The sequence below is a fragment of the Drosophila eugracilis genome, unplaced genomic scaffold, assembly GCF_018153835.1.
Source record: "Drosophila eugracilis isolate 14026-0451.02 unplaced genomic scaffold, ASM1815383v1 contig_75, whole genome shotgun sequence".
NCBI classification, from domain to species: Eukaryota; Metazoa; Arthropoda; class Insecta; order Diptera; family Drosophilidae; genus Drosophila; species Drosophila eugracilis.
Window position 1 is genome coordinate 2,696,713 of NW_024573645.1, and position 22,965 is coordinate 2,719,677.

The following is a 22,965-nucleotide window of genomic DNA, read 5'->3' on the forward strand; positions in this document are numbered from 1 at the left end:
TTTTTTTTTAAAAAACTATGATTTGAATTGTTACTCACCCTGAAATATATAAATAAAATTCTTTTTGACCATTTAAATTTGATTGTCATTTCTTGTAACGGTAACCAATAATTTTCGATAACCACTCAACCATGCAGAGTGGCGTGAAATCGATATGCTAACGATAGTTGCGAATCCCGGCATGTGACTCACCACTAAAAAACCGCGAAAAACAAAATGATTTGATGCTGAGCAAAATATTGATCATAGAACAAACAGATAAGTTTATTCAAATAGAATCGATTGATCAAATAGCTATCTTAGTTTATATGTAATAAAAAAAACTATAAAGTCCAGCTAAGATAATGGTTATTTAATTCATTTATATTGATATTTCACGTTGGCTTTCAGTAAATACTATTGTTCTAAATACAGTGAGTCACAAAAGTATTCTTTAAGATATACTTCAATAGCTTGTGAAACGAATGGAATGGAACACGTTCGATAGTAACGATAGTTGCCAATCACAGTAAGTGACTCACAGCTGCCCACCACTAAAAGGCCGGTGAAAAAATTATAGTCTGCAAATATTATTTTACAATTATTATTTTAATCCGAGAGGGCCACCGAATGCAGCAATGACCAATCCGCGGCGCGCACACTGTTCCTTGGCGCTGCTGGCGCTCCTCGTCGTCCCATTTGTGGTTCTCGGCGAGGATGATCCTAGTGAGCATGAGTACGTGAAGCGGGAGCACAGCTTAGTGCGCCCATTCCAAGGTGGGTAATTGGTCGCTGATAAGATAGAATACGTGTACCTCTAACGTGGCTTCAACTCTGTTTGCAGGCGTGGGAGTGATCCTGCCCCATTGGGATTTTCTGGGTAACACAATGGTGACCAGCAACTACATAAGACTGACGCCGGATTTGCAATCCAAGAGCGGTGCCCTTTGGAACTACCCGGTAAGAAGGCCTTAACACAACTTTCTGAGTATAATATTTATGGTTTTTAATCCAAAGCCCGTAATGACCCGCAACTGGGAGATTCATGTGGGCTTCAAGGTGCACGGCAAAGGCACTGAACTCTTTGGCGACGGCTTCGCCATTTGGTACACAAAGGAGCGTATGAAAACAGGACCAGTTTTTGGCAGCAATGATCACTTCTCCGGGCTGGCCATCATCCTGGACACGTACAGCAATCATAATGGCCCACATAATGTAGGCAACCCAACGTCATTAAATAAACCTTGAATAATTTTAAATTTGCAGCACCAACATCCATATCTCAGCGCCATGGTGAACAATGGCAGTTGGAGCTACGACCACGACCGCGATGGAACGCACACTCAGCTGGCTGGCTGCGAAGTTCGCTTCCGCAATGTGGAGTACGAAACGCTGGTTAGCATCCGATATGAAAACGATATTCTTTCGGTGTCCACTGATCTGGAGAACCGCAACGAGTGGAAGAACTGCTTTGTGGTCGCTAATGTCGAGCTACCTACGGGATATCACTTTGGCATGTCGGCCACGACGGGTGATCTGTCCGATAATCACGACATTCACAGCTTCAAGTTCTTCGACCTGGATTCCACCGTCACTGTAAGTTCACATCTGTTTGGCAAACCTCGGAAGGGGAATACGCTTTACTCAGCTGCTTGCTTATCGGCTGAAAAGTGCAAGGAACCCGTAAGCGGGATTGAGTTTCGATATGTGTATATGAATACCATACAAAATAAGAGCGAACTTGTTTTTAATGGCACAAATTTGCTATAAATTAACAGAAGGCGTCAAACACATTGTTTGAACTCAAATTTAAATCATATTAATCTTTCAAATGTTAAGAAACGTTTGTCAAGCAGATACGTTAAATATGAGTGTTATTTTACCAATATCATATTACTTAAAACCAGTTTACAATAAGCAACAATTTTCTTTCATTTACAGCATGATGAGATTGTCCGACGCACCAATATCATACCGAATGCCAAGACCTTCGAGCCCCCGCGCGAACACAAAGAGGATCCCAAGCCGGGAATGTCAAACGCCAAGATCTTCTTCATCCTTCTTTTTGTAGTGGTCGTAGCGGCTGCAGTAGCAATTTTCGCCATATCCTATTTTAAGGATCGCAACGCGCGAAAACGTTTTTATTGAGATCACTACTAGTGATTCACTAGCCCATTGAGCTAGTACATCAAATCATCATGTTAAGAGTATCCCGGACCTCAGTTGATCCCAACTTTTATTTATATGTCCCGACTGTATCCCATTTCTTATCACCCTTTTTAATTTCCTTAATTTTTTCGTGAGAGGGTTAGACATAATATAACACGTGTTGGAGAGTTAAATTTAAGTGCAAATTTTTAATCTGAACTATAGGAAAATTGAGACCGTGAGAATATTATTGCTTAGACAAGAATAAAAGCCACCAAACAAATTCATGCGCTTCTTAATTAACGATACATTTAATGCTGACGCCCAGCTAACATTGACTCAATCTGACGCACTTGGTTGCTGACAAACCGATCCCGGGCACTTGTCTCCTGTGGCTGTCCTATCGGTTCACCCTCAGACTCCAAGGCGTCGTTAGACTTGTGCATGCCACTAAGGATGCACTGTTCGAATAGGGACTTGGACCGCGCATCATCGTCTTCGTCGTCTAGAGAGTCATCTGAGCTGTAGTTCGGTTTTTCGCCATTCTCTGACTGCTTCTTTTCTCCATTTGTCCTAGATAATGTGCTGGTACTGGTGTTGGCCAGACTGGAAGTAGTACTAGCCCCACTGGGTTGAGGTCGACAGCTTCCTGCTGCAATGGCCTATAAAAAGTAAGAATTTTATTGAAATGTTAAGTAATACATACATTCCAGTTAAAAATCTGCCTGGTCTTACTATATTATTTAGAAAGAAATACGAACATTTTGATTATATTTCGGCTATTTTCTTACCTGACTGAGAAGATTACAATCGTCATCCGAGTCCATGGATAATGAGCTTAGCGAGTCGCTTTTTTTGGGCGGCAGTCGTGGTTCGGCTTCTCCTTGGACGGCGCTGCGTCTAGGGGGAAGCTTTGGAGCCTTCGTTTCTTCTGCAGTCCTCAGAGGAAGCTTTAAAACAGGCCCTGCCTTTGCCGAGCCCACCGTGAGATGAGAAAGTCCAGAGATGACTGAAAACGTGCAGGGACTGTCCTCCACATAGTACTTGCTCATTTCATCAGACACAGGCAGATAGCTGGGCAACGCACTGCCACCACACCGCATCTTGGATATTGCATCCTCTGCCGGAATTCTTGTGTCTAGCCCGGGAACATCAGCTCGCGGCGCCGGTACTGGCTGGTCTTCGTTTGCATTTAAATCGTTAGGTATTGACAGAATAGATAGATCACTGTTGCTTGGCGCCTTTGAAAGTAGGGCGGGAGTGTCTTCTGTACAATAACTACGAGGTGCATCTCCATTGCCATTTATGTCATTCGTACGCTGACCTCGAATGGCGTTGGAACTAGAGTCATCCAACATGCTCAGATTACTTAGGCTTGTGGCACAGGAGAATGCCGCAGGCGTGTGCTCTACGTGGAATCTGTTTATCTTGTCTTCGAATACATTGCCTGGTTTCCGTTCAGGTGTCTCTGAGTTATCTTGAGGTGGCATCTTTCTATCCCTTCTCGGCGACTGCGGCATACTCTGTGTCGGTGAGTCCGGCAGTTCAGACGGGGAGATGACGCCACTCTGCATTCTGCTATACTCGCTGATCACGGATCCGTTATCCTCGCAGGCAACAGTTTCATCGTCGCCCACCAATGAGTCCATCGAGCTGCGTCGCGAAAACATTAATGGAGTTTCCAGCGCGGAGTCGATGTTTTGAGGAGTATTCTGGTCAAACCGTCCTGGTTGGACTACAGGCTTCGTTGGAGTTTTCGGCGCCAAACACTTTTCCGGCTTTTCTGTAAGGCTGTTGAGAGAGTCAAAGCGACTGAAACTGCCAGGAGTTCCCTCCTCGCAATAGTTGATTGGACGTTCAGCTGTTTCCGTCTCAGCTTCTGTAACAAGTTTCTGCTTGACTGCTGAAACCGCCACAAGTCCTGGACTATTACGCAGCTCTGTAGCCGAAGAGGACTTGGCTAATTGTAACTCACTGCTCATTATCTCATTAGTCTCCGTTTTAAGCTCCGGCTGTGCCGACTGAGCGGATCGTCTCTCCTTATATCTAACACTAAAATCTGTGGGCTGGTCTAAGTCAATCTCAAAGGTCTTACTGCTAGTGGGTTTGTGCTCCATGTATTTCATGGAATAGTCAATAGGCTGCTCCTCCGTTGGTGTGACAACCTCGAAGGGATTCTTGGCTCCCTCCGACTTTGTTGAGTATTTAGTTGAGTCCGACTTTCCCGAGTAAATTGACTCGCGACTCTCGCACTTTCTGTTCAAGAAACTCGTAGTGCTTACGGTGGTAGGACGAACCTTTTTAAGCGATCCTGTGGGATTGGAGCTGAGACGAAGTGAGCTGAACCTCCGCGGCAGAGTACCACCATGGCCAGACTCCTTGTCCAGCGGCAGAGATCCACCATCTCCATTAGGCATCAGTTCCAAGGCAGCCCTAAAGTTTACCAGGTTCTTTAAAGCTGAGGCACTGCCCTCAGCAATCATGGAGTTCTTGGAGGTGATTAAGGCGCGCAGCAGAGGGATGGCATTGTGGTCGATAAGGTACTGCTGATCCTCAGGACAGCGCGCCGATAGGTTCCACAGAGTCCCACAGGAGTTGCTCACCACAGTCAGGCTCTCCGACTTCAATTGCTGCAGCAAAATCGCCAAGCAGTTGTACCGCCGAAGGATTTGACGATAGGGTTCACACACCGCAATATGGCTAGACACATTTCGCAAGATGCCACCAGCATTTTCGATGATCTTTAGGGTTTTACTTGGACCTTCATAGCTCAGCATGCCAACAAGAAAGGCAAGTGCTCCGTCCACTGCACAGAACTCAGCCTTATTCGTGCTACAGTGCGCCGAAAGATTCCAGAGAGCAGATAGTATGGCTTTGAGAGTATTTTCGCTCTTATTTTGCATGGCTGCTCGAGCCAATGCTGTCACCGTACCTAGCTCGTTGAAGATTGTCTTCATATGTTTGTCCGCGCGCCAGGAAAGATTGCGAAGCACTCCAGCAAGGACCTAAGGAAGTAAGGAAGTATAAGAAGAGTTTTACAGAACTTCGATTTTATAAATCAGATTTTAGCATTTAAGTAAACGCACCTGAAGTAGTTCATCTGGTGCCGTGTTAAGCTGTGCAATGACGACCTCCATAAACTGCCGCTGTCCGCACAGATACGATTTATTGTGGACGTTCTCGTCTCCGAAGGTGAGATTCGTAAGGGCCATTAGGCCGTAACTCCGAAGGGCGTTACATTGTTCCCTGCCGGCAGCTGGTCCATGAACAGCATGATCAAGGTGAACTAGGTTTGGGATCGCCTTTAGAGCTCCGAGTTCGCACATGGTCTGTCGGTGCTCCTCGTCGAAACTGGCCTTCATTAGAAGCTTCATGGCCGCTAACGGATGCCGATCCTCATCATCGGCGATGGCCTCACCCCCGCTCTGCAACTGGGTGCGCAGGAAGTTGCAGTAGTCGAGGATCTGGTCCAACAGTCGCAGCATTTTAACCTCTCGCTGACGCTCCTTTTCCTCGGGATGGTTGTGAACGATGTTGTGCAGCGCCTGGCTAGCATATTTTCTGGCGGTGGAGAGCCCATCGTCGTTGGCATGCAGAATCTGGACCAGTAACTGAATGCAGTCAGAACTGCGTAAAGCGGTACATGTTTCCGGATTCCGCGACAGCTCTAGGAAGTTACGTGTTAGCTCCAGGCGAGTAGCGTCGCTCTCGTTCAGCGTCATGGCTTTGAATGTATTTGATGTGAGTCCTTGACTGTAAATGCATGCAGTTTGCAGGAGAACAGGCCTGTTTCTTGGTTACTTCTGGAAGAGTCCTGTTGAAAGGTCGCTTCAACAGGTAGTTCCTTTTCAAGTCAGGTCCTCGATCTTTGTTTGGGCTGCTTTTAAGCCATTTTCCAAGCGCGCAGGCTCAACGCTTCAGTGTTGCCGATTAGTCGATTCTATAGCCAGATTCGCATATTCCTGGAGTGCTACAACATAGCTGTTCTCTTTAATGTTCTAAATATTATTGGATATTTGGTATTCTTAGGTGTTTTGCCAATGCAATTTAATTAAGAAAGCCCTGAAATTGCTCACCACCTACAAAAACAATTTTTAAATACGAAAAAGCATATCAGATTTCCGAAGCTCTCGAGCTGGCAACACTGCACCACTTTGAAGTAAACAAAAATCGATATTCATTGAATGTAATCGAGATCCAGTTGAAAGGTGCATATGTTAAAAAATGGTTTACTTAAAAAAAATTCTAGTTAAAAAAATAGTTTCAATTAAATTTTAATGTAAATTATTTTGATAATTATGGTCGTAATAAAATTTGAAAAAATAAATATCGATTCCCATTTGCCCACCTCTAGTTAACCGTTACGTCACGTCAACAGCTGTTGACAGACGCAATATTGTATTTGACCTGCCGGAAAATAATGAACTTCCTGAAAAAGGTAAGTCAAATAATAAATAAAACATGTATCAATATTAAATACACCTCTACTCCTGCAGTTTGTGCCTCAGATGGCGGCCGAGGTGCAGCAACTCAGCCGGTCAAGTATCCACACCAGCGCCGTCTGCTGTCGCGTGCAATCTGGGCGATACCGCATAACCACAAAGCGGAATAGGCCACTCACCTACGAAATGGCCAATCCACCGCATTTCATTGGCCACCGCAAGTCGTGGAACTCGTGGAATACATGTAAATTGTCAGAAACTTTTATTAGATATTATTTTCATTTTACACATTCTTTAGCCACGGTTAAGGATGGTCTACGTCCGTCGCAAACCGCCATCGAGGATGTGTTTATCCGTAAGTTCGTCACAGGCACCTGGCACGCCCTTGTCTGCTCCGAGATCATCATAAAGCGGCAGCACAACACTATAAGGATTGCGGCCCTTATTCGGCAAGCGATTACCCCGCGCAAAATGTACTTCCTTATTGGCTACACGGAAGAGTTGCTCTCCTACTGGATGCAGTGCCCAGTAACGCTGGAACTGCAAACGGTGGGAGACAAAAAGGACGTCGTCTTCAAATACATTTAGTTCATTTCGCTATTTACATGCTCAATATAAAAATCATGTAGATTAACTTAGTGAGTGTATTCGACTTCACTGCTGTTGTTTTGCAGAGATTTAATGGCCTTGTTCACAATAACACCGTCGAGATCCTTTACCTAAAGAGGAATATCTTAGTCGAAATTTCAATTAGTGGATTTATGATTTGCATACCGTTTCAATTAGCCTTTTGACGTCTGTCAGGGATTTTTGCTTCAGTAATAGGGACTTTATATCTTTGACTAATTCAACGAACAAAAAAACGACAATCTTTCGAGAGCCGCCACAGACTTTGTCCCAGATCTTGACCAAAACAGTCTCGCAGATGACGCCAGCAAAACAGGTTATATACCAATTGTCCAAGAGCGTTGAGCTGCTATTGAACAGGCCGAGCTCCTCTAGGTGGCTATAGGAAACAAATTAGTTTAAGTATCAGACTAACCAAAATTGAACCTACTTGAACAAGGACTGATCCTCCCGCTTAAGCATAATCTGTGTCTGCTCCTTCAGCTTGACGCACTCCTTCTTTAGCTCGCGGGTGTACTTGTAGAATCCCTTGGCTATCCAGTAGGTTTCCACGTCGTCGGTAAATATCTGGAGCAGCGTGCGCACAATCTCGATAAAGTTCATGTCTTCAGCCTGGAGACTTGAACTGGCGTTGCCGTGCCACAGTCGATTGGATTCAAGAAGCCACATTGTGTGCATGACAAGCTCCTTTTCCTTTTGATCGGCACATCGGAGCACAGTCACAGCACGGAGCAGATCCTCGTACATTTCGCTTCTCTGATCCCGTATGTATGCTGTGGACGCCTTGTGGAGTGGCAGAATTCCCATTACCAGGGCCCACAAATAGCTTCTGTGTATGTTGGGCACCGTATAGTTCATGCAGAACTGCTTCAGCTTGTTCAGGTTACGGATATCATCCTGGAGCAGCTTGTTCAGCGACTTCTTCTCCTCGACACTGTTAATAAGGCATTTCTCGTAATAGCTGGATCTGAAGTTTCGCTCGTCAGTGTTCATGGTCATCTTTGCATTGTTCTCAATAATAGAGATGTGCATTCCGTCGATGACCTCATATAATGATTGCTACGGAAGCCGCACTGATAATACTGTTGACAATTTAAATCGGTAAGAAACATAATTAGTATTAATTAGACATAATTAATTTTAAATTGATAAATTAGTCTTGAATTTCAAATAATTAATATCACAGCCAATTAAGTTAAATTTTAAATTAAAGTAAAATAAATAATGAAAGTTCTCATACGCATACTGTTTTGCTTGTATACAAATCGATTACCGCCCAAGGGACTACATCGATTGTGTCATCGATGGCTGGGCCACCACTAGTAATCACTGGTGCAAAAATGTCTTTTCTGAAAAGGTAAACAAAATGTGCAAATCGTGGCGAGGAAAAGCAGTATTTCGCAAAAACGGAAGCCTAATAAGGCTGCCAGAGGTCCTGCAATTAAGGATATAAAGAGCCTCACCCTATCTGTCGGATATATCTGCTTGAACACGAGTTCGAGGCTGTTGCTCGCCAGCACATGAAAATCAATAATTGAATCAGAAAATCAAAACACGGATTCGCCCAGATGCAAGAAGGCCCGCGATAAATTATGCAATTGTTGGAGCCATTACCAACCCTCCTTCCCCTTCCCGCCGTTCACGTTCTCGTTTTGGCCCCGTTTGCAGTTAATGTATTCAAATTCAAATGCTGAACTCAATTTTGGCCGTTACCATTGCTGTCACTACTGCCGTGCATGTTGTTGTAATTGGACCAGAATATCGCGATGGAGCAGGAAATCGGCACCTGGGACTCGGTGCTGCTGGAGAACCTGTCTGAGGATAGTTTCATAAACAACATTCACCAACGCTATAAGCGCGATCACATATATGTGAGTCGTGAAAGTCCATAAGCTTTCCACATTCCTATAAATTTTTATTTCCAGACCTACATTGGAACTTCTGTTGTGGCTCTGAATCCATATCATCACATATCCGAGCACTCTTTAGACAATGTCCGAAACTATGGCGACAAAGGCATCTTCCAGCTGCCGCCCCACATGTATTATATTCTATATTCTTCATATACAGTTCTGATATATTTGTATTTACACTAGCTATGGCCTCACTAATCTTGCCTATCAGTCGCTCAAGGATCAGAGCGAGGACCAATGCGTTCTCCTCACCGGAGAGAGCGGGGCAGGCAAGACGGAGACCTTCAAAATGATTGTGAACTTTCTGACACACATACAGGATCGCTCACATTGTCCCGCCACCCCGAATGTCCTGCGCAAGCAATCCTCTACCAGCTCGGCCAGCGGGTTGGTGACGCACGCCCACAGGCGCGCGTCCAGTAGCTGCTCCGGCACTGCCAACTTTATTATATGCAAGAATCGTTCGGAAAACCCGTCAGCAACTATTTCACGCAGACAAAGTCCTTCTCCCGGACCCTCCCAGCGATCGCGGTCGCGGGCAGAGAGCATCGAACGCCAGAGCAGGCGCCACATGCGCGAGAAAATCGTTGACTTTGACTTTTCACACCACAAGAGCAGCGAGAATATAAGCTGCCTGCTCGAATCGCATGCCCACCAGTTGCATCCGACCAAGTCGTGCTTTAAGCACCAGCAGACCCAAGTCAGCGGCTGCACTGCCAATTTCCCGACCGCGAAAGGTTCTCCTAAATATGCTGTGCCCACTGTCTACGGCGGTTGTCGCCAATGCGGCCACAGTAAGTGCGTTCGTGGCCAGAGCCTAGAAAAGGAAGATCGAGATGAACTACAAGGCAGTAACTGTCGCTTATCCACCATAGCCAGCGTCGCAACTCACCCGACGCATCCGCATCGCGGCAGCTGTTCCAATCTGATCCGCCAGCACTCGACTGAGAGTCAGCCAGAGCGGGAACGGGATCGAAGCTCTCTTATGGGGTCTACGCAACGTATATCGCTGTACGATGCACACAAGCTGAGCAAAGTTCTGGGAGATCTGCCGCCTCCGCCGCCTAGCTCCGTTTCTCCCACGCCATCGGCCAGTTCGTCGCTGCACAGGCGCCACAAATCGCCCACGCAGCGGATGCGAGAATGCGTCACCTGTGCTGATGTGTTCCTTGAAGCAATGGGCAACGCCTGCACCCTAAAGAATAACAACTCCAGCCGATATGTGAGTGTAATAATTAAATAAATAATTTCAAATACAACGATAATGATAAAGGATAACGAATACTGATATATATTAGATCATTCATCTAGTTGTTTATATTTATTAACATTTCCTTTTTGTCTTCTTAGGGTAAATTATTCGATATCGAAATCGATTTTAAGGGCGATCCAATGGGAGTGCACATAACCCACTGTAAGTAAAACCCCTAAATATAAAAAAAAAATTACATACTATAGTGTGTCGTCTTTAATTTATTCTTGCTTACTTCTAAGATATGTTGGAAAAGGTTTGAGCTAGCTATATTTATATCAGCTTTTACATTTCATACTAATATTTGTTATTTTCACAGACCCGTATAACGGACACGATCATTGGGGAGCGAAATTTTCACATATTTTACCAGTTACTTTTAGGGGCTGATCTCCAGTTGTTAAGTAAGAAATCTCTATTGGAACTCTTTTAAAAGCACACCTAAAACTGTGTATATTGGCAGAATCGCTTAAGCTGTATCGGAATGTGGAAAAGTACGAGCTGCTACGCAACACAACTGCCATGGAGGAGGACCGTATGAATTTTCATTACACCAAGGTAGTAAATATGGATAATCATAGTGTGAAATAAATTATTTATTGTCAATCTTTTATAGCGATCATTGGATGTGCTAGGCCTTAGTTGTGAAGAAAGCAACTCCATTTTTCGAGTCATTGCAGTGGTGCTAAAGTTGGGCAACTTTATTTTTGTGCCTATCACCAACATTGATGGCACTGAGGGCTGTCAGGTGTCCAATGTTTACGGTAAGTTCTATGTGATTAACTTGAACATATTTTTCAATATTCATATTTACAGAGGTTCAAGAGACAGCACAGCTTCTTAATATAGAAGCTCAAATTCTGATTAACAGTTTAACCAGAGCAAATAGCTCGAACAGCGCGCAAGAGGATGTGGGATGCGAAATGGATGCAAGGCAAGCAGCTACCAACCGGAACACGCTATGTCGCACTCTCTACAGTCGCCTCTTTACTTGGCTGGTGAATAAAATTAACGAATCCCTAAAGTCAACACAACGAGAGAAAAACTTGGCTTTGCTAGACTTCTATGGATTCGAAGTGTTGGAGCACAACTCCTTTGAACAGTTCGCCATTAACTATAGCGCGGAAAAGATCCATCAGGCAAGTATAAAATATTTAAGTTAGGCATATTCCTAATTCTTTTTTACATTTCAGAATTTTGTTTTTCATGTGCTGCGTTCGGAACAAGAACTCTACATCCGCGAAGGGTTAGAGTGGTCGCGCATTGACTATTTTGATAACGAGTCGATTTGCGAGCTGATAGACAAGCCCAGCTATGGAATCCTGAGCTTGATCAACGAATCCCATCTAAACAGCAACGAGGCTCTACTCTTGCGGGTTCAGCAATGTTGTGCGGGGCACCCCAACTTCATGACCACCGGCAGCAACTCCATGTGCTTTCAGTACGTTTCCGAACTTATTTATATTAAACCAAATGTTAATTTTGATGTCCTTTTAGAATTCGTCATTATGCAAGTGTAGTGAACTATTCAATACACCGATTCCTTGAAAAGAACTCGGATGTGCTGCCAAAATACATCAGCGCTGCCTTTTACCAGAGCAAACTGTCCCTAGTACAGAGCCTGTTCCCGGAGGGGAATCCTCGTCGGCAGGCCACCAAGAAGCCTAGCACGCTGAGCTCGAATATCCGCACACAGCTACAGACGCTCCTGGCCATCGTTAAACATCGCCGCTCCCACTATGTGTTCTGCATCAAGCCCAACGAAGGAAAGCACCCGCACCAGTTCGACATGGCTTTGGTGCAACACCAAGTGCGCTACATGTCACTGATGCCGCTGGTCCATCTTTGCCGCACTGGCCATTGCTACCACCTGCTACACGTCAAGTTCTTTCACCGCTATAAGTTGCTCAATAGCCTCACTTGGCCCCACTTTCACGGAGGCAGTCAGGTAGAGGGCATCGCCCTGATTATCCGCAACCTACCGCTGCCTTCGGCGGAGTTTACGATCGGCACCAAAAATGTGTTCGTGCGCAGTCCGCGCACCGTATATGAGCTGGAGCAGTTTCGCCGCCTACGGATCAGCGAGCTGGCCGTGCTTATCCAAAAGATGTTCCGTATGTATTATGCGAGGAAGCGATTCCAACGCATGCGACAGAGTCAGATAATCATCTCCAGTGCCTGGCGGACATGGCGGGTAAGCTGTCATCTAGAAAATAACTTGCATGATGAGCTTTATTTTACTTTCATTTTCTGCACGTTTAGGAATGCCGATTTGGCATTCCTTTCACTGGTCGTAGGCATTTGTGGAGTTTATATCGTGTTGTAAGCATTGCATGATTTATTCTTTTCTTAAAAGCTATGATTATTTTCTTATTAATAATTTATTTATTTCCCTTCAGGCCCGCGAGGAGTATCGGTCTTTAAAATACAAACGCCAAGTAAAATGGGCCATCGACGTTATCGGTCGTTATTATCGGCAGTGGAAGATACGGCAATTCCTGCTGACTATTCCCCTGCGACTTCCACCAAATACGTTGAGCCCTCTCTCCACGGAATGGCCAGCGGCGCCTGTATTTCTAGCTGATGCATCACGACAGCTGCGGTCTATTTATCATCGTTGGAAATGCTACATCTACCGGAACTCATTTGATCAAACGGCACGCAATCGAATGCGAGAGAAGGTTACCGCCAGCATTATCTTCAAAGATCGAAAAGCCTCCTACGCGCGAAGGTAACTTATAATTCATTATAATTCATATTTTTAAAACTAAAATAAGATATTAATTATTTACTTTTTTCTGCAGTGTTGGTCATCCATTTGTGGGCGACTATGTTCGACTGCGACACAACCAGCAGTGGAAAAAGATCTGTGCCGAGACCAATGATCAATATGTGGTTTTTGCAGACATAATCAACAAGATAGCGCGGTCCAGTGGAAAAGTGAGCTAGGAAATTAAATTTATAATTGGACTTGTTACATTTTTTATTACTTAATTTTAGTTTGTTCCCATTTTACTGGTGTTGTCGACCTCATCGCTTTTGCTGTTGGATCAACGAACGCTTCAAATCAAGTACAGAGTGCCTGCTTCGGAGATTTACCGAATGTCTCTGAGCCCTTATCTGGATGACATCGCTGTGTTCCACGTGAAAGCGGTATTATATTCCTTAATTCTAATTAAAAATCAAGAGTTAATTTATCGCTTATTTCGTAGTCTGAATTCGGACGCAAGAAGGGAGATTTCGTGTTTCAAACGGGTCACGTTATTGAAATTGTCACCAAAATGTTTTTGGTCATACAAAATGCCACAGGCAAACCGCCGGAGATACATATAAGCACAGAGTAAGCTGAACACCCTGTATTAATTCTTTTGGATAAAAGATCAATTTTTTTAAATTCAAAAACAATTAACACATATCACCATATATTCTTGATAACTTTTACCAATGACCTTACAGATTCGAAGCGAATTTTGGCCAACAAACTGTCATCTTCTCGTTCAAATACGGCGGCATGTCGGACTTAGCACAAGGCCCACCCAAGGTCACGCGTAAGGCAAACCGAATGGAGATAATTGTGTGATGTACGACAGAATTAGAATCTAATCGCGGTAGCTCATTAAGTCTGCTGCTATCATCTTCGTCGCCTTAGGCAGAACTCGGGTTCGGCGGTCCGTATCCAAAATTCTTACCAGTCATCATGCAATTGCAATTACCATTGCCCTTTGCTGTGGTTGAAGTCTTTCGACTTTTATATGGTCCCAGGGATCAAAATACAATTTTAGCAATATATTAACACACTCACACTTCACAATTTAGTTTTGTTCACAAGTGACAATCAGAGTAACCAATTTGTTGTCAGAATTGTGCCAAAAGCAGGAAACTAGAATTGTACCAAGGAGTAGATAATGGATGAGCGAGCTAATTTTAAACTGCACTGTTTTATTTAACTACGTAATTGTAAAGTAAAAGCGAAAGAAACTAACGAAGTGAACAACTGAATTTACTCATCTAATTTGTCAAACTAGATTTAAGTGTAAGTCATGCACCAAGTCGATTAGCATTGCAACAATAAGTACGTACTGTAAGAAGGCACAGGGAAAGACGACGCTCGGGAGGATCAGAAACGGGTGTACGAGCGGATGCAGGTGCTGGATATGCAGTGTTTGGGATTTTACACAAACTATGATATTTCCGTTATAGAAACCAAGGCATTTCTCTTACATTTAAGGTTTCATACACAATAATTAGTGAACTAATGCTAGACAACAGACATATAAAACTCTTTATATACCGGAAACACAAATGAACCCAATGTATGCAGTTCGCTGCGACTTAGCCAAAAGGACAACTTTTCCCAAGAAAAAAAAAACAAAAACCAAAAATGTTAAACCAACTATTTACAAAGCAGAGCAGATGAGTAGTTAAATATTTCAAATAAATATATGTATACACCATACGAAATTAATAATGAGTCTATATAAAAGCGACAACAATATGGGTAAAAACAGAAGTCAAGTTTGTTACAAGTTGAGAACGAATGTATGTAGTTGTTTATATATAACTTGTTATTGATAGTTCGAACATCTACGTAATTCAAGCTGCAGTGGAGTTTTCCGATGTCTCAGAATATCTGCGACATTAAATTCCAACAGTTTTTATTTGTATTTAAGTTTTAAGCGAATACTTCGAAAGAAAAGCCAAATATGAGTAAATCGAAACCCAACCAGTTGGTAGTTTATAAAACAATGTTTAGCAATAATAAAACATACACATAGTAAATTGTTTGTACACACACCCAAAGGGGGAGCGATCCCCTTACAACTTGGACTTTGGCTTCTTCAGCATGTCGCGTAAAACACGACGGAGGATCTTGCCACTGGGGTTCTTTGGAATATCGTCCAAGAAGATAACACCACCCCTCAGGCGCTTGGCGGGCGAGGCATTGTCGTTGACGAACTGGATTACGTCGTTCTCTGTCAGCTGGACATTAGCTTGTTTCACTACAAAAGCCAGCGGCAGCTCGCCAGCCTCCTCGTCCGGCTTTCCAATAACCGCCGCGTCCTTAATCTTATCGTTGGTTAGCAGCAAAGCCTCTATCTCAGCGGGCGGAACCTGGAAGCCCTTGTACTTGATCAGTTCCTTAATACGGTCCACGATGAAGAACTCAAAATCATCATCGTAGTAGCCAATGTCACCGGTATACAGCCAGCCGTCCTTAATAGCCGTCTGTGTGGACTTGGTGTCCCCGATGTAGCCCTTCATGATGCCATCGCCCTTGAAGCACAGTTCTCCCCGCTCATTGGCTCCCAGTAGCTTGCCGGTGTCGGGATCAATTACCTTAGCATAGATTCCCACTTTAAGGACTCCAACACTGCCGGGCTTACAGAATTCATCGTTCTGCACTAGCACACTTAGTGTGGACTCGCTGAGGCCATAGCCCTGCCGGATGAACGGTACTCCAATGCGCTCCTTAATCTGATCCTCAGTCTCGCGACTCAGCGGGGCTGCCCCACACAGCAAGACCATTAGTGAGGACAGGTCGTACTTGTCAACGATAGGGTGCTTGGCCAGGAAAACCATTAATGGTGGAACCATGAAGGCCATCATCACTCGATACTTTTCGATGGCAGAGAGAAAGAGGTGTTCTTCAAACTTGGGCAGAAAGACCAGGCGGGCTCCGCGGCAAGCGGTGGTGATAAGCGTCAGGCAGCCAAAGGCGTGGAACCAGGGAATGACGGTGAGCAGAGTGACTTCCGCCATTGGAATCAGGGTAGGCTGGCTAATAAAGAAGACACCGTTGAAATGATATAACTTGTAATTGGCCTCAAAAACTTACATTTGCGAGTCAAGGGTGGCCAGTAGATTCATCTGGGTTAGTTGCACGCCCTTAGGAAGCCCGGTGGTTCCCGAAGAGCACACGATCAAGGACACATCCTGTTCCTTATTGGCCGCTGGGCTCGTGAAATCCGCTTTTGTCTGAAACTTGTCATTGTCCATCAACTCTTTGAGGGCATAGATGTTCTTGAAGTGCGTGGAGTTTCCACTGAGAGCGATTATGCCCTTAACGAATTTATTCTTGCTGGCTGCCTTGGCAACGCGATCAACGGTGATCTTGGAAGCGAATATGATCTTGGGCTTGGACAAATTAATAGCGTGATCCACCTCGCGATCTGAATAAGTTACATTTAGAGGAGCTACAGTGGCTCCAACTGCGAAACCGGCGAACATGGCAAGGGCGAAGTTTACGCTGTTCTCGCTGGACAAGCCGATGACGTCATTCTGCTTGACCCCCAGTTTCTGCAGGATGTAGGCCAGACGTACAATGGACTTGTGCATGAAACTGGCAGAGTAGTCCACTCCATTGACAGCATCTACCAGCACCGTCTGGTCGCCAAAGCTTTTGTACTTATCCAAAATGTACTGCCCCAAGGATCTGTAATCCTGAGCCTCTCGTTCGGTCACAGGACCTCCATAAACAATATTACCCGGCAGCAGAGTCGAAGTCATTTTGTATCTGCAAAAAAGGAAAACGTAATAGTTAAGGCTTAGCACTTTATAATGGGTTATAATACTAGATAAACGGACACTAGTCTTTTTATCTACTAAATATTGTTCCACTGTATGGTAGTCTTCAAATAGTAGTTGATTGTTACAAAAAATGTTTGGAAAATTATTCCCTAAGGCGTCACAGGGGTTGAAGTTTTAGCCAACCCTTGAAACCAGCACTATTATAGCCACACTTTGAACCCCCTGGGCTATCTTATCGTACCCGGTAAGTAGATCTTCTACTGTAGCCGGACTTGCCATCGATGTTAACAATGTTCCGTGCTATCTGAGATAATGGATTATAGAAAATCTGCATGTTCGCTAGTCCAGGTTCCAAAGGTCGTAGTTCGCCGCTTTTGAAATGACATTTTCCTGTTTTCCTAAGTATTTACAACTTGTTTTTCGAATAAACACTAATTAAACCTTGTAATGTTTATGTTTAACACCACTAATTTATTCATTATCATTAAGGTATTCCTTTTGACTAACCTACGGTCACTTTTCTATATTTCGATGTGAGCGGGAGCGGCTTCGATGCGAAACTAAAAGTTCGTCAGAGGATTGCGAGGCGAAATCGGATGTCAGGCTGCGTTTATGGCACGATTAGATTAACGTATTTGATAAGTCCGGGGGGTGTAGTGCGCAAGCGCGAGCAGTGGCTGCGGTTTTTTCATTCAAAGTAAACGAAAAGTGCAACGGAAAATCGGTCATGGGGGTGGTGGGGGAAGAATTCGCAGGAAAAACAACAGACAGCTGCTTGAAATCTTTATTCGATAAATGTTCATCGAACTGTCAACAGTAAGACAACTGACAGTCTGGCAACGCCGTAGGTTTATTTTTATTTATGTGCGGTACACTGGGTTTCTTGAGAGATATTTGTTTAAATCCAAATAAGTTAAAAATAATAATAATTAATTGATTAATAAAATTATTATAAAAGGTCCTAAATTAATTAAAATAAGGTTGACTTCATTGAATTTCGAATTTACAAATATATACAACTTCTGAAATGAAAGCTTTCTATAAATAAAACTTAAAAAATTACATTAATAACATTTTCTAAATAACCTCTTCATCATTTTAAATGAAAATGACATATATTTCATTCAATTAAAGGGAAATTATCACAAACGCAGGCCCAGACCATGCATATTAGTGACCCTAAGCAAGTGCCATTATTCAAGTGTAGCGCATTTGTAAGTTGCTTCCGATCGAGCCATTGCTACATATATTCTGATTCACGGATTTCAAACACGCATCGAAATGGAGTAATAGCGCAAATATAGGAAATATGCCAGCGGCCAGTGCTTAGTTGTTGATATTCTTGGGCGTGGAGCAGAAGTCCATAATATAGGCGCATAGCTACCTCAAGATAAACGTAATCAGAACGGTATTATCGATCGTGCCGTTGTTTAATGGTTAATATCTCGTTGATAGGTACCACTAACTTGGGTGACGACGCCCTTTTATAAGAAAAACAATGTCTGCGTGTATAACAAAAAAGTTCTACAAGTTGGACATAAACCGAACGGAATGGGAAATTCCAGAAATATATCAGGACCTGCAGCCCGTGGGATCGGGAGCCTATGGACAGGTGTCGAAGGCTCTGGTTAGGGGCACCAACATGCATGTGGCCATCAAGAAACTGGCCAGGCCCTTTCAATCCGCCGTGCATGCCAAGAGAACATACCGGGAGCTCAGACTTCTAAAGCATATGGATCATGAAAACGTAATAGGTCTGCTGGATATATTCCATCCGCATCCGTCGATCTCCTCGCTTGAGAACTTCCAACAGGTGTACCTGGTCACTCACTTGATGGATGCGGATCTGAATAATATTATAAGGATGCAGACCCTGTCCGACGACCATGTCCAGTTTTTGGTCTACCAGATATTGCGAGGACTAAAGTACATCCACAGCGCCGGAGTAATCCACCGTGATCTAAAACCCTCAAATATTGCCGTCAACGAGGATTGCGAGCTGCGGATTCTAGATTTCGGATTGGCGCGTCCCACGGAGAACGAGATGACGGGTTATGTAGCCACGCGGTGGTACCGCGCACCTGAGATTATGCTCAACTGGATGCACTACAACCAGACCGTGGATATCTGGTCGGTGGGCTGCATTATGGCCGAACTTATTACCAGACGCACATTATTCCCTGGGACCGATCACATCCACCAGCTTAACTTGATCATGGAGATGCTAGGCACGCCACCAGCCGACTTTATGAAGAAGATCTCATCGGAGAGTGCACGTGCCTACATCCAGTCCCTTCCGCCCATGAAGAGAAGCAACTTTAAGAAAGTTTTCGAGAACGCTAACCCGCTAGCCATTGACCTGCTGGAGAAGATGCTGGAGCTGGACGCCGAGAAACGTATAACAGCCGAGGAGGCATTGGCCCACCCGTACTTGGAAAAGTACGCCGAGCCCAGCGACGAACAAACCTCGCCACCATACGATCACAGCTTCGAGGACATGGATCTGCCGGTAGACAAGTGGAAGGAGTTGATCTACAAGGAGGTTACCAACTTTAAACCTCCGCCTTCGTTTGCTGAGGTACTGAAAAGTGTCAAGTGAATATCAATCCATCCATCAAGGACAAAGTATTAACCAGGTCAATTTATTTTTATACCAATTTACAATTTAAACGATGCCTTTTGTACTCAATTGTACGAATTCCTATTTTTGACTAAAGTTTTTGTTTTGTACTATTTTTTACCAATTTGTTATGGCTTGCCACTAATACTATATTGTATATTTTACAATAAATTCGTTTTTCTAAAAACTAAGACTTTCAATAAATAGCGAAATAGAACCTATTGTTTTCACTGTTTTGACAGTAGTATTGGTTGATGTATGAATTTACATTGGTAATCGAATATTAGGCGATTTATCTCTGTTTATATTTTCCGGTCGTAAAGAGAAATGAATCATTGGGAACTAAATGACTGATAAGGTTCTAAGAACACGTTGATAAAAAATGCAGTTAAGGTAGGTAGGTGTGCGATTGCGAATTTAGTATTCCTTCAACTGTCGATCACTAAAGATATTTGTTTCAGAGTTTTGTAAAGAATGGAGGGATTCACAAGAATTCAAATAAATCACAGCGTTTGGGAATTCCCAGACATATATGAGTTTGTTAAACCCCTGGGAGCCGGTTCATATGGGCAGGTGGCCAAGGTGAGACATCTGGGCAGTCAAAATTGTGTTGCTATGAAAAAGCTGGTGCACCCTTTTGAAAGAGAAGAGGATGCGAAGGGCGCCTATCGTGAGATTCGCCTGCTAAAGCACATGAATCACCGGAATGTTATCAGCTTGCTAGACGTCTTCCATCCGCCTTTGGAAATGAACGACTTTCGGCAGGTTTATTTGGTGACCCACCTAATGGACGAGGATCTGCACAGGTACTCGCGATCAAATGAGATCAGCGAGTACCATATAAAGTCAATTATGTATCAAATACTACGGGGTCTAAAATATATTCACAGTGCCGGAGTCATTCATCGCGACTTAAAGCCCAGTAATATTGCTGTTAATCAAAATACCGATGTGCGTATACTTGACTTCGGCTTGGCCCGTTTGTCCGGCAGAAATATGACAGACCCTGTGGGAACCCTGTGGTACCGATCTCCCGAGTTGCTCTTTGTCAGGGGTGACTACACAAAGGCAATAGATATGTGGTCTGTAGGTTGCATCTTGGCGGAACTTATCTCGGGACGTGCTTTATTTCCTGGTGACTGCTATTTCAATCAAATGGACTGCTTGCTTAATATAATGGGTACGCCGTCAGAGGAGTTTGTTAACGGTATAGAAGTGCCACGTGCGCGAAGTTTCTTATTGAACTATCCATATCGGGAAAAACGAGACTTCCGTCAGATGTTTCCGGATGCCAATCCGCAAGCCGTGGATTTGATGCAGCAAATGCTGGAAATGGTACCCGAAAGACGTATTACAGCTTCAAGGGCAATGAAACATCCGTTTCTTAAAGATTTTATTGAGCCACAACATCACGACGAGGACATAGCTCCAGCATATGATCAAAACTTTGAAAACATGGTATTACCCGTAAAATGCTGGAAGGAGCTTATTTTCAATGAAATTGCCAATTTTAGAATACAAATTTAGAAATAAACACATTTCATAGAGAAATCGGAAATCATTAAAGAATTCATTAAAAATTGTCTTATGTATACGGCCTTGCAATATATTTTAAAAATGATTATAAAGTCAATGGCGTTTACTTTGTGCTTTAAAATTAAAGAAAATAGCCATCTTTTTTAACAATAAATAATGCTTTCAATAAAAATTAAAATTTTGTTTTATACATAAATGTAATACAATTCTAATTAGGATTTGTAATATATATGTTGGATTTTATTATTTAGCCAAACCACTATACCATAGTGTTCGTACTTTACTCCAGAAAAGATAAGTAACAAGGGAAATCCCCAGTTTTATTTTTAAATAAAAATTAACGACTTCCGTTATGGGAATACCCTCATTATTTCAACCAGATCTGGCAGCACTGGTAACAGCTGACTCTGGCTTACTATGCCGGTTGGCTTTGTTGTTGCATTTAATAATAACAAATATGTTAAGCTTGCGAAGTGTAATAAAAAAAGGGCTTTCGGCCAAGAAAACATGCAGTAGAAATATCTCAGCTCTCTACATAACCGGCGATAAAGCCAACGAGAACTATGTGACGCTGCAGCCCTATCTGGATTTCAAGGGAACTTTCAGTGACAGCCAATCTTTGGAGCAAAGCATAGCAAGCAGGGGATCGGACATCCGATTAGAAAGTGTTCTAAGCAAGTACGAAAAGTATGAGATGCATCACGCCCAACTTGCCAAGGTAGCAGAGGAACGTGAGGCGGTGACCAAGCGACTGAAGGAGATCACCAAATCTGGAGGCAGTGCTGACCAACTCGAAGAGCTGAAAGAGCGTGGAAAATCGTTGCGCAACGACTTAAAGACTCTAAAGCAGACACTTTATCCTATCGAGGACGACTTTATACATGACTTCCTGAATTTGCCTAACCATCTGCACGTGCAGTGTCCCACTGGGGTTGAGGAAAAGCTCATGTACCGGCATGGCTTACCCAAGTCAGAAAAAGTCCCGTCTCATTTGGTCTGTGAAGACCTTATACACTTTGTAGACAACAACAGGTATTACATGTTGGATCAGGCTGCTCACTTTGATATCAATGCCGTGCAATCTCTGGCTCGATATTTCGTCAACCATGGAAACTTTATACAAACTGCCAATCCGGACTTTGTGCGTTGCGTTCTCTTAGAGGCAAATGCAACGCCATTGGATGATTATCACCTGGTACAGGAAGAACATCTGCAAAACAAGATAAATACAGCCTATTTAACTGGTGGAGCTGCCTTCGAGAGTTACTTGGGCGCCATGACAAAGTTGTGCCTATATCCCTCTGTGCTGCCCCTGCGATATGTGTGCTGCGGTCGGAGTTACAATAAAGCGGAAACGAAGCTGTATGGGCCCACTCCCAGTCTTTATACAGTGACTCAGACGAATGCGGTTCAAAGCTTTGTGGCAACTCAAACGGCTCAGGAAGCGGACTCCCAGTTGGAGCACATACTGAATCTGTCAATAGACTTTTACAAAGCTTTGGACATACCCTTTCGGGTTGTATATGCACCAGCAAATAATCTGACCCCGGCGGAGAGCCTCCGGGCAGTTATAGAGGTATATGCCCCTTCACTCCAGCGTTACGTGTGTGTGGGACGAATTAGCAACTATGGAGACTTTGTCTCCAAGCGAATCCTCTTTAGCACGCGGCGAGACAAGCACTACGACTTCCTCCAGTTAGTAGGCGGACCAGTGCTCTACACCTCACGACTTATAGGAGCTCTTCTGGAGCACGGCGTTCGACTGGAAGACTGCAAGCTATTGGGAACTACTACCCAGAAACCCACCCATCAGCAGGATCTGCAGCAGTTCAAGGACCTTTTCACGTAGAAACCGATCTTTGTTCAGTTTTTTGTTGTGTGTCTTAAGTCTAACAATAAGTAAAAGTTAAGTTTTACATA

At 43.7% G+C, this 22,965-nt stretch overlaps 9 protein-coding genes across 11 annotated transcripts; 6 read left to right on the plus strand and 3 right to left on the minus strand.

Moving 5' to 3' along the window:
• Window positions 1–508: 508 nt before the first annotated feature.
• LOC108116687 (vesicular integral-membrane protein VIP36) lies at window positions 509–2,410 on the plus strand. Its single transcript, XM_017228700.1, has 5 exons — window positions 509–756; window positions 824–939; window positions 997–1,194; window positions 1,246–1,575; window positions 1,921–2,410. Exons 1-5 carry the CDS (start codon window positions 618–620, stop codon window positions 2,125–2,127), a joined length of 990 nt encoding a protein of 329 aa, XP_017084189.1. The 5' UTR covers window positions 509–617; the 3' UTR covers window positions 2,128–2,410.
• On the minus strand, window positions 2,317–6,256 carry LOC108116686 (adenomatous polyposis coli homolog). Its single transcript, XM_017228699.1, has 3 exons — window positions 5,214–6,256; window positions 2,919–5,132; window positions 2,317–2,789 (listed from the first exon to the last, which is right to left on the minus strand). Exons 1-3 carry the CDS (start codon window positions 5,847–5,849, stop codon window positions 2,439–2,441), a joined length of 3,201 nt encoding a protein of 1,066 aa, XP_017084188.1. The 5' UTR covers window positions 5,850–6,256; the 3' UTR covers window positions 2,317–2,438.
• A 225-nt stretch (window positions 6,257–6,481) lies between these two features.
• Window positions 6,482–7,203, plus strand: LOC108116538 (28S ribosomal protein S24, mitochondrial). Its single transcript, XM_017228476.1, has 3 exons — window positions 6,482–6,565; window positions 6,624–6,813; window positions 6,868–7,203. Exons 1-3 carry the CDS (start codon window positions 6,548–6,550, stop codon window positions 7,155–7,157), a joined length of 498 nt encoding a protein of 165 aa, XP_017083965.1. The 5' UTR covers window positions 6,482–6,547; the 3' UTR covers window positions 7,158–7,203.
• Window positions 7,138–8,234, minus strand: LOC108116537 (TBC1 domain family member 7). Its single transcript, XM_017228475.1, has 3 exons — window positions 7,627–8,234; window positions 7,344–7,575; window positions 7,138–7,288 (listed from the first exon to the last, which is right to left on the minus strand). The coding sequence occupies exons 1-3, from the start codon at window positions 8,226–8,228 to the stop codon at window positions 7,205–7,207; spliced, it is 918 nt and encodes a 305-aa protein (XP_017083964.1). The 5' UTR covers window positions 8,229–8,234; the 3' UTR covers window positions 7,138–7,204.
• A 280-nt stretch (window positions 8,235–8,514) lies between these two features.
• On the plus strand, window positions 8,515–15,140 carry LOC108116666 (unconventional myosin-Ia). Of its 3 annotated transcripts, XM_017228660.2 has the most exons (17): window positions 8,515–9,067; window positions 9,122–9,237; window positions 9,293–10,331; window positions 10,460–10,523; window positions 10,604–10,617; window positions 10,681–10,765; window positions 10,825–10,919; window positions 10,978–11,125; window positions 11,178–11,500; window positions 11,555–11,802; window positions 11,859–12,555; window positions 12,624–12,683; window positions 12,761–13,092; window positions 13,166–13,301; window positions 13,362–13,514; window positions 13,574–13,701; window positions 13,818–15,140. In XM_017228660.2, the coding sequence occupies exons 1-17, from the start codon at window positions 8,963–8,965 to the stop codon at window positions 13,939–13,941; spliced, it is 3,867 nt and encodes a 1,288-aa protein (XP_017084149.1). In that variant the 5' UTR covers window positions 8,515–8,962; the 3' UTR covers window positions 13,942–15,140. The 3 variants fall into 3 exon arrangements, with proteins under 3 accessions (XP_017084149.1, XP_017084150.1, XP_017084151.1); XM_017228661.2 differs by lacking the exon at window positions 12,624–12,683; XM_017228662.2 differs by lacking the exons at window positions 10,604–10,617; window positions 10,978–11,125; window positions 11,178–11,500; ... (6 more) ...; window positions 13,574–13,701; window positions 13,818–15,140.
• LOC108116667 (4-coumarate--CoA ligase 1) lies at window positions 15,070–17,643 on the minus strand. The gene is made up of 3 exons (XM_017228663.1): window positions 17,397–17,643; window positions 16,198–16,875; window positions 15,070–16,140 (listed from the first exon to the last, which is right to left on the minus strand). The coding sequence occupies exons 2-3, from the start codon at window positions 16,866–16,868 to the stop codon at window positions 15,177–15,179; spliced, it is 1,635 nt and encodes a 544-aa protein (XP_017084152.1). The 5' UTR covers window positions 16,869–16,875; window positions 17,397–17,643; the 3' UTR covers window positions 15,070–15,176.
• Window positions 17,644–18,114: 471 nt separating this feature from the next.
• LOC108116708 (mitogen-activated protein kinase p38a) lies at window positions 18,115–19,726 on the plus strand. Its single transcript, XM_017228726.1, has 2 exons — window positions 18,115–18,285; window positions 18,345–19,726. The coding sequence occupies exon 2, from the start codon at window positions 18,388–18,390 to the stop codon at window positions 19,486–19,488; it is 1,101 nt and encodes a 366-aa protein (XP_017084215.1). The 5' UTR covers window positions 18,115–18,285; window positions 18,345–18,387; the 3' UTR covers window positions 19,489–19,726.
• Window positions 19,727–19,956: 230 nt separating this feature from the next.
• On the plus strand, window positions 19,957–21,209 carry LOC108116562 (putative mitogen-activated protein kinase 14C). The gene has a single exon (XM_017228501.2). It carries the CDS (start codon window positions 19,984–19,986, stop codon window positions 21,034–21,036), a length of 1,053 nt encoding a protein of 350 aa, XP_017083990.1. The 5' UTR covers window positions 19,957–19,983; the 3' UTR covers window positions 21,037–21,209.
• A 249-nt stretch (window positions 21,210–21,458) lies between these two features.
• On the plus strand, window positions 21,459–22,894 carry LOC108116698 (serine--tRNA synthetase-like protein Slimp). The gene has a single exon (XM_017228714.2). The coding sequence runs from the start codon at window positions 21,503–21,505 to the stop codon at window positions 22,892–22,894; it is 1,392 nt and encodes a 463-aa protein (XP_017084203.1). The 5' UTR covers window positions 21,459–21,502.
• The last annotated feature ends 71 nt before the right edge of the window (window positions 22,895–22,965 follow it).

Excerpts from the sequence above, each read along its gene's own strand:
- LOC108116687 (XM_017228700.1), top strand. The coding sequence starts at position 618 with ATGACCAATCCGCGGCGCGCACACTGTTCCTTGGCGCTGCTGGCGCTC. Across the intron at positions 1,195-1,245 it reads ATCATAATGGCCCACATAAT|CACCAACATCCATATCTCAG; the intron begins GTAGGCAACCCA and ends TTAAATTTGCAG. Across the intron at positions 1,576-1,920 it reads ACCTGGATTCCACCGTCACT|CATGATGAGATTGTCCGACG; the intron begins GTAAGTTCACAT and ends TTTCATTTACAG.
- LOC108116686 (XM_017228699.1), bottom strand. The coding sequence starts at position 5,849 with ATGACGCTGAACGAGAGCGACGCTACTCGCCTGGAGCTAACACGTAAC. Across the intron at positions 5,133-5,213 it reads CACCAGATGAACTACTTCAG|GTCCTTGCTGGAGTGCTTCG; the intron begins GTGCGTTTACTT and ends TTACTTCCTTAG. Across the intron at positions 2,790-2,918 it reads ATTGTAATCTTCTCAGTCAG|GCCATTGCAGCAGGAAGCTG; the intron begins GTAAGAAAATAG and ends TACTTTTTATAG.
- LOC108116538 (XM_017228476.1), top strand. Across the intron at positions 6,814-6,867 it reads GTGGAACTCGTGGAATACAT|CCACGGTTAAGGATGGTCTA; the intron begins GTAAATTGTCAG and ends CACATTCTTTAG.
- LOC108116537 (XM_017228475.1), bottom strand. The coding sequence starts at position 8,228 with ATGCACATCTCTATTATTGAGAACAATGCAAAGATGACCATGAACACT. Across the intron at positions 7,576-7,626 it reads GAGGATCAGTCCTTGTTCAA|CCACCTAGAGGAGCTCGGCC; the intron begins GTAGGTTCAATT and ends TGTTTCCTATAG. Across the intron at positions 7,289-7,343 it reads TCAAAAGGCTAATTGAAACG|GTAAAGGATCTCGACGGTGT; the intron begins GTATGCAAATCA and ends ATTCCTCTTTAG.
- LOC108116666 (XM_017228660.2), top strand. The coding sequence starts at position 8,963 with ATGGAGCAGGAAATCGGCACCTGGGACTCGGTGCTGCTGGAGAACCTG. Across the intron at positions 11,501-11,554 it reads GCGCGGAAAAGATCCATCAG|AATTTTGTTTTTCATGTGCT; the intron begins GCAAGTATAAAA and ends TTTACATTTCAG. Across the intron at positions 13,302-13,361 it reads TAGCGCGGTCCAGTGGAAAA|TTTGTTCCCATTTTACTGGT; the intron begins GTGAGCTAGGAA and ends ACTTAATTTTAG.
- LOC108116667 (XM_017228663.1), bottom strand. The coding sequence starts at position 16,868 with ATGACTTCGACTCTGCTGCCGGGTAATATTGTTTATGGAGGTCCTGTG. Across the intron at positions 16,141-16,197 it reads GCCACCCTTGACTCGCAAAT|CCAGCCTACCCTGATTCCAA; the intron begins GTAAGTTTTTGA and ends CTTCTTTATTAG.
- LOC108116708 (XM_017228726.1), top strand. The coding sequence starts at position 18,388 with ATGTCTGCGTGTATAACAAAAAAGTTCTACAAGTTGGACATAAACCGA.
- LOC108116562 (XM_017228501.2), top strand. The coding sequence starts at position 19,984 with ATGGAGGGATTCACAAGAATTCAAATAAATCACAGCGTTTGGGAATTC.
- LOC108116698 (XM_017228714.2), top strand. The coding sequence starts at position 21,503 with ATGTTAAGCTTGCGAAGTGTAATAAAAAAAGGGCTTTCGGCCAAGAAA.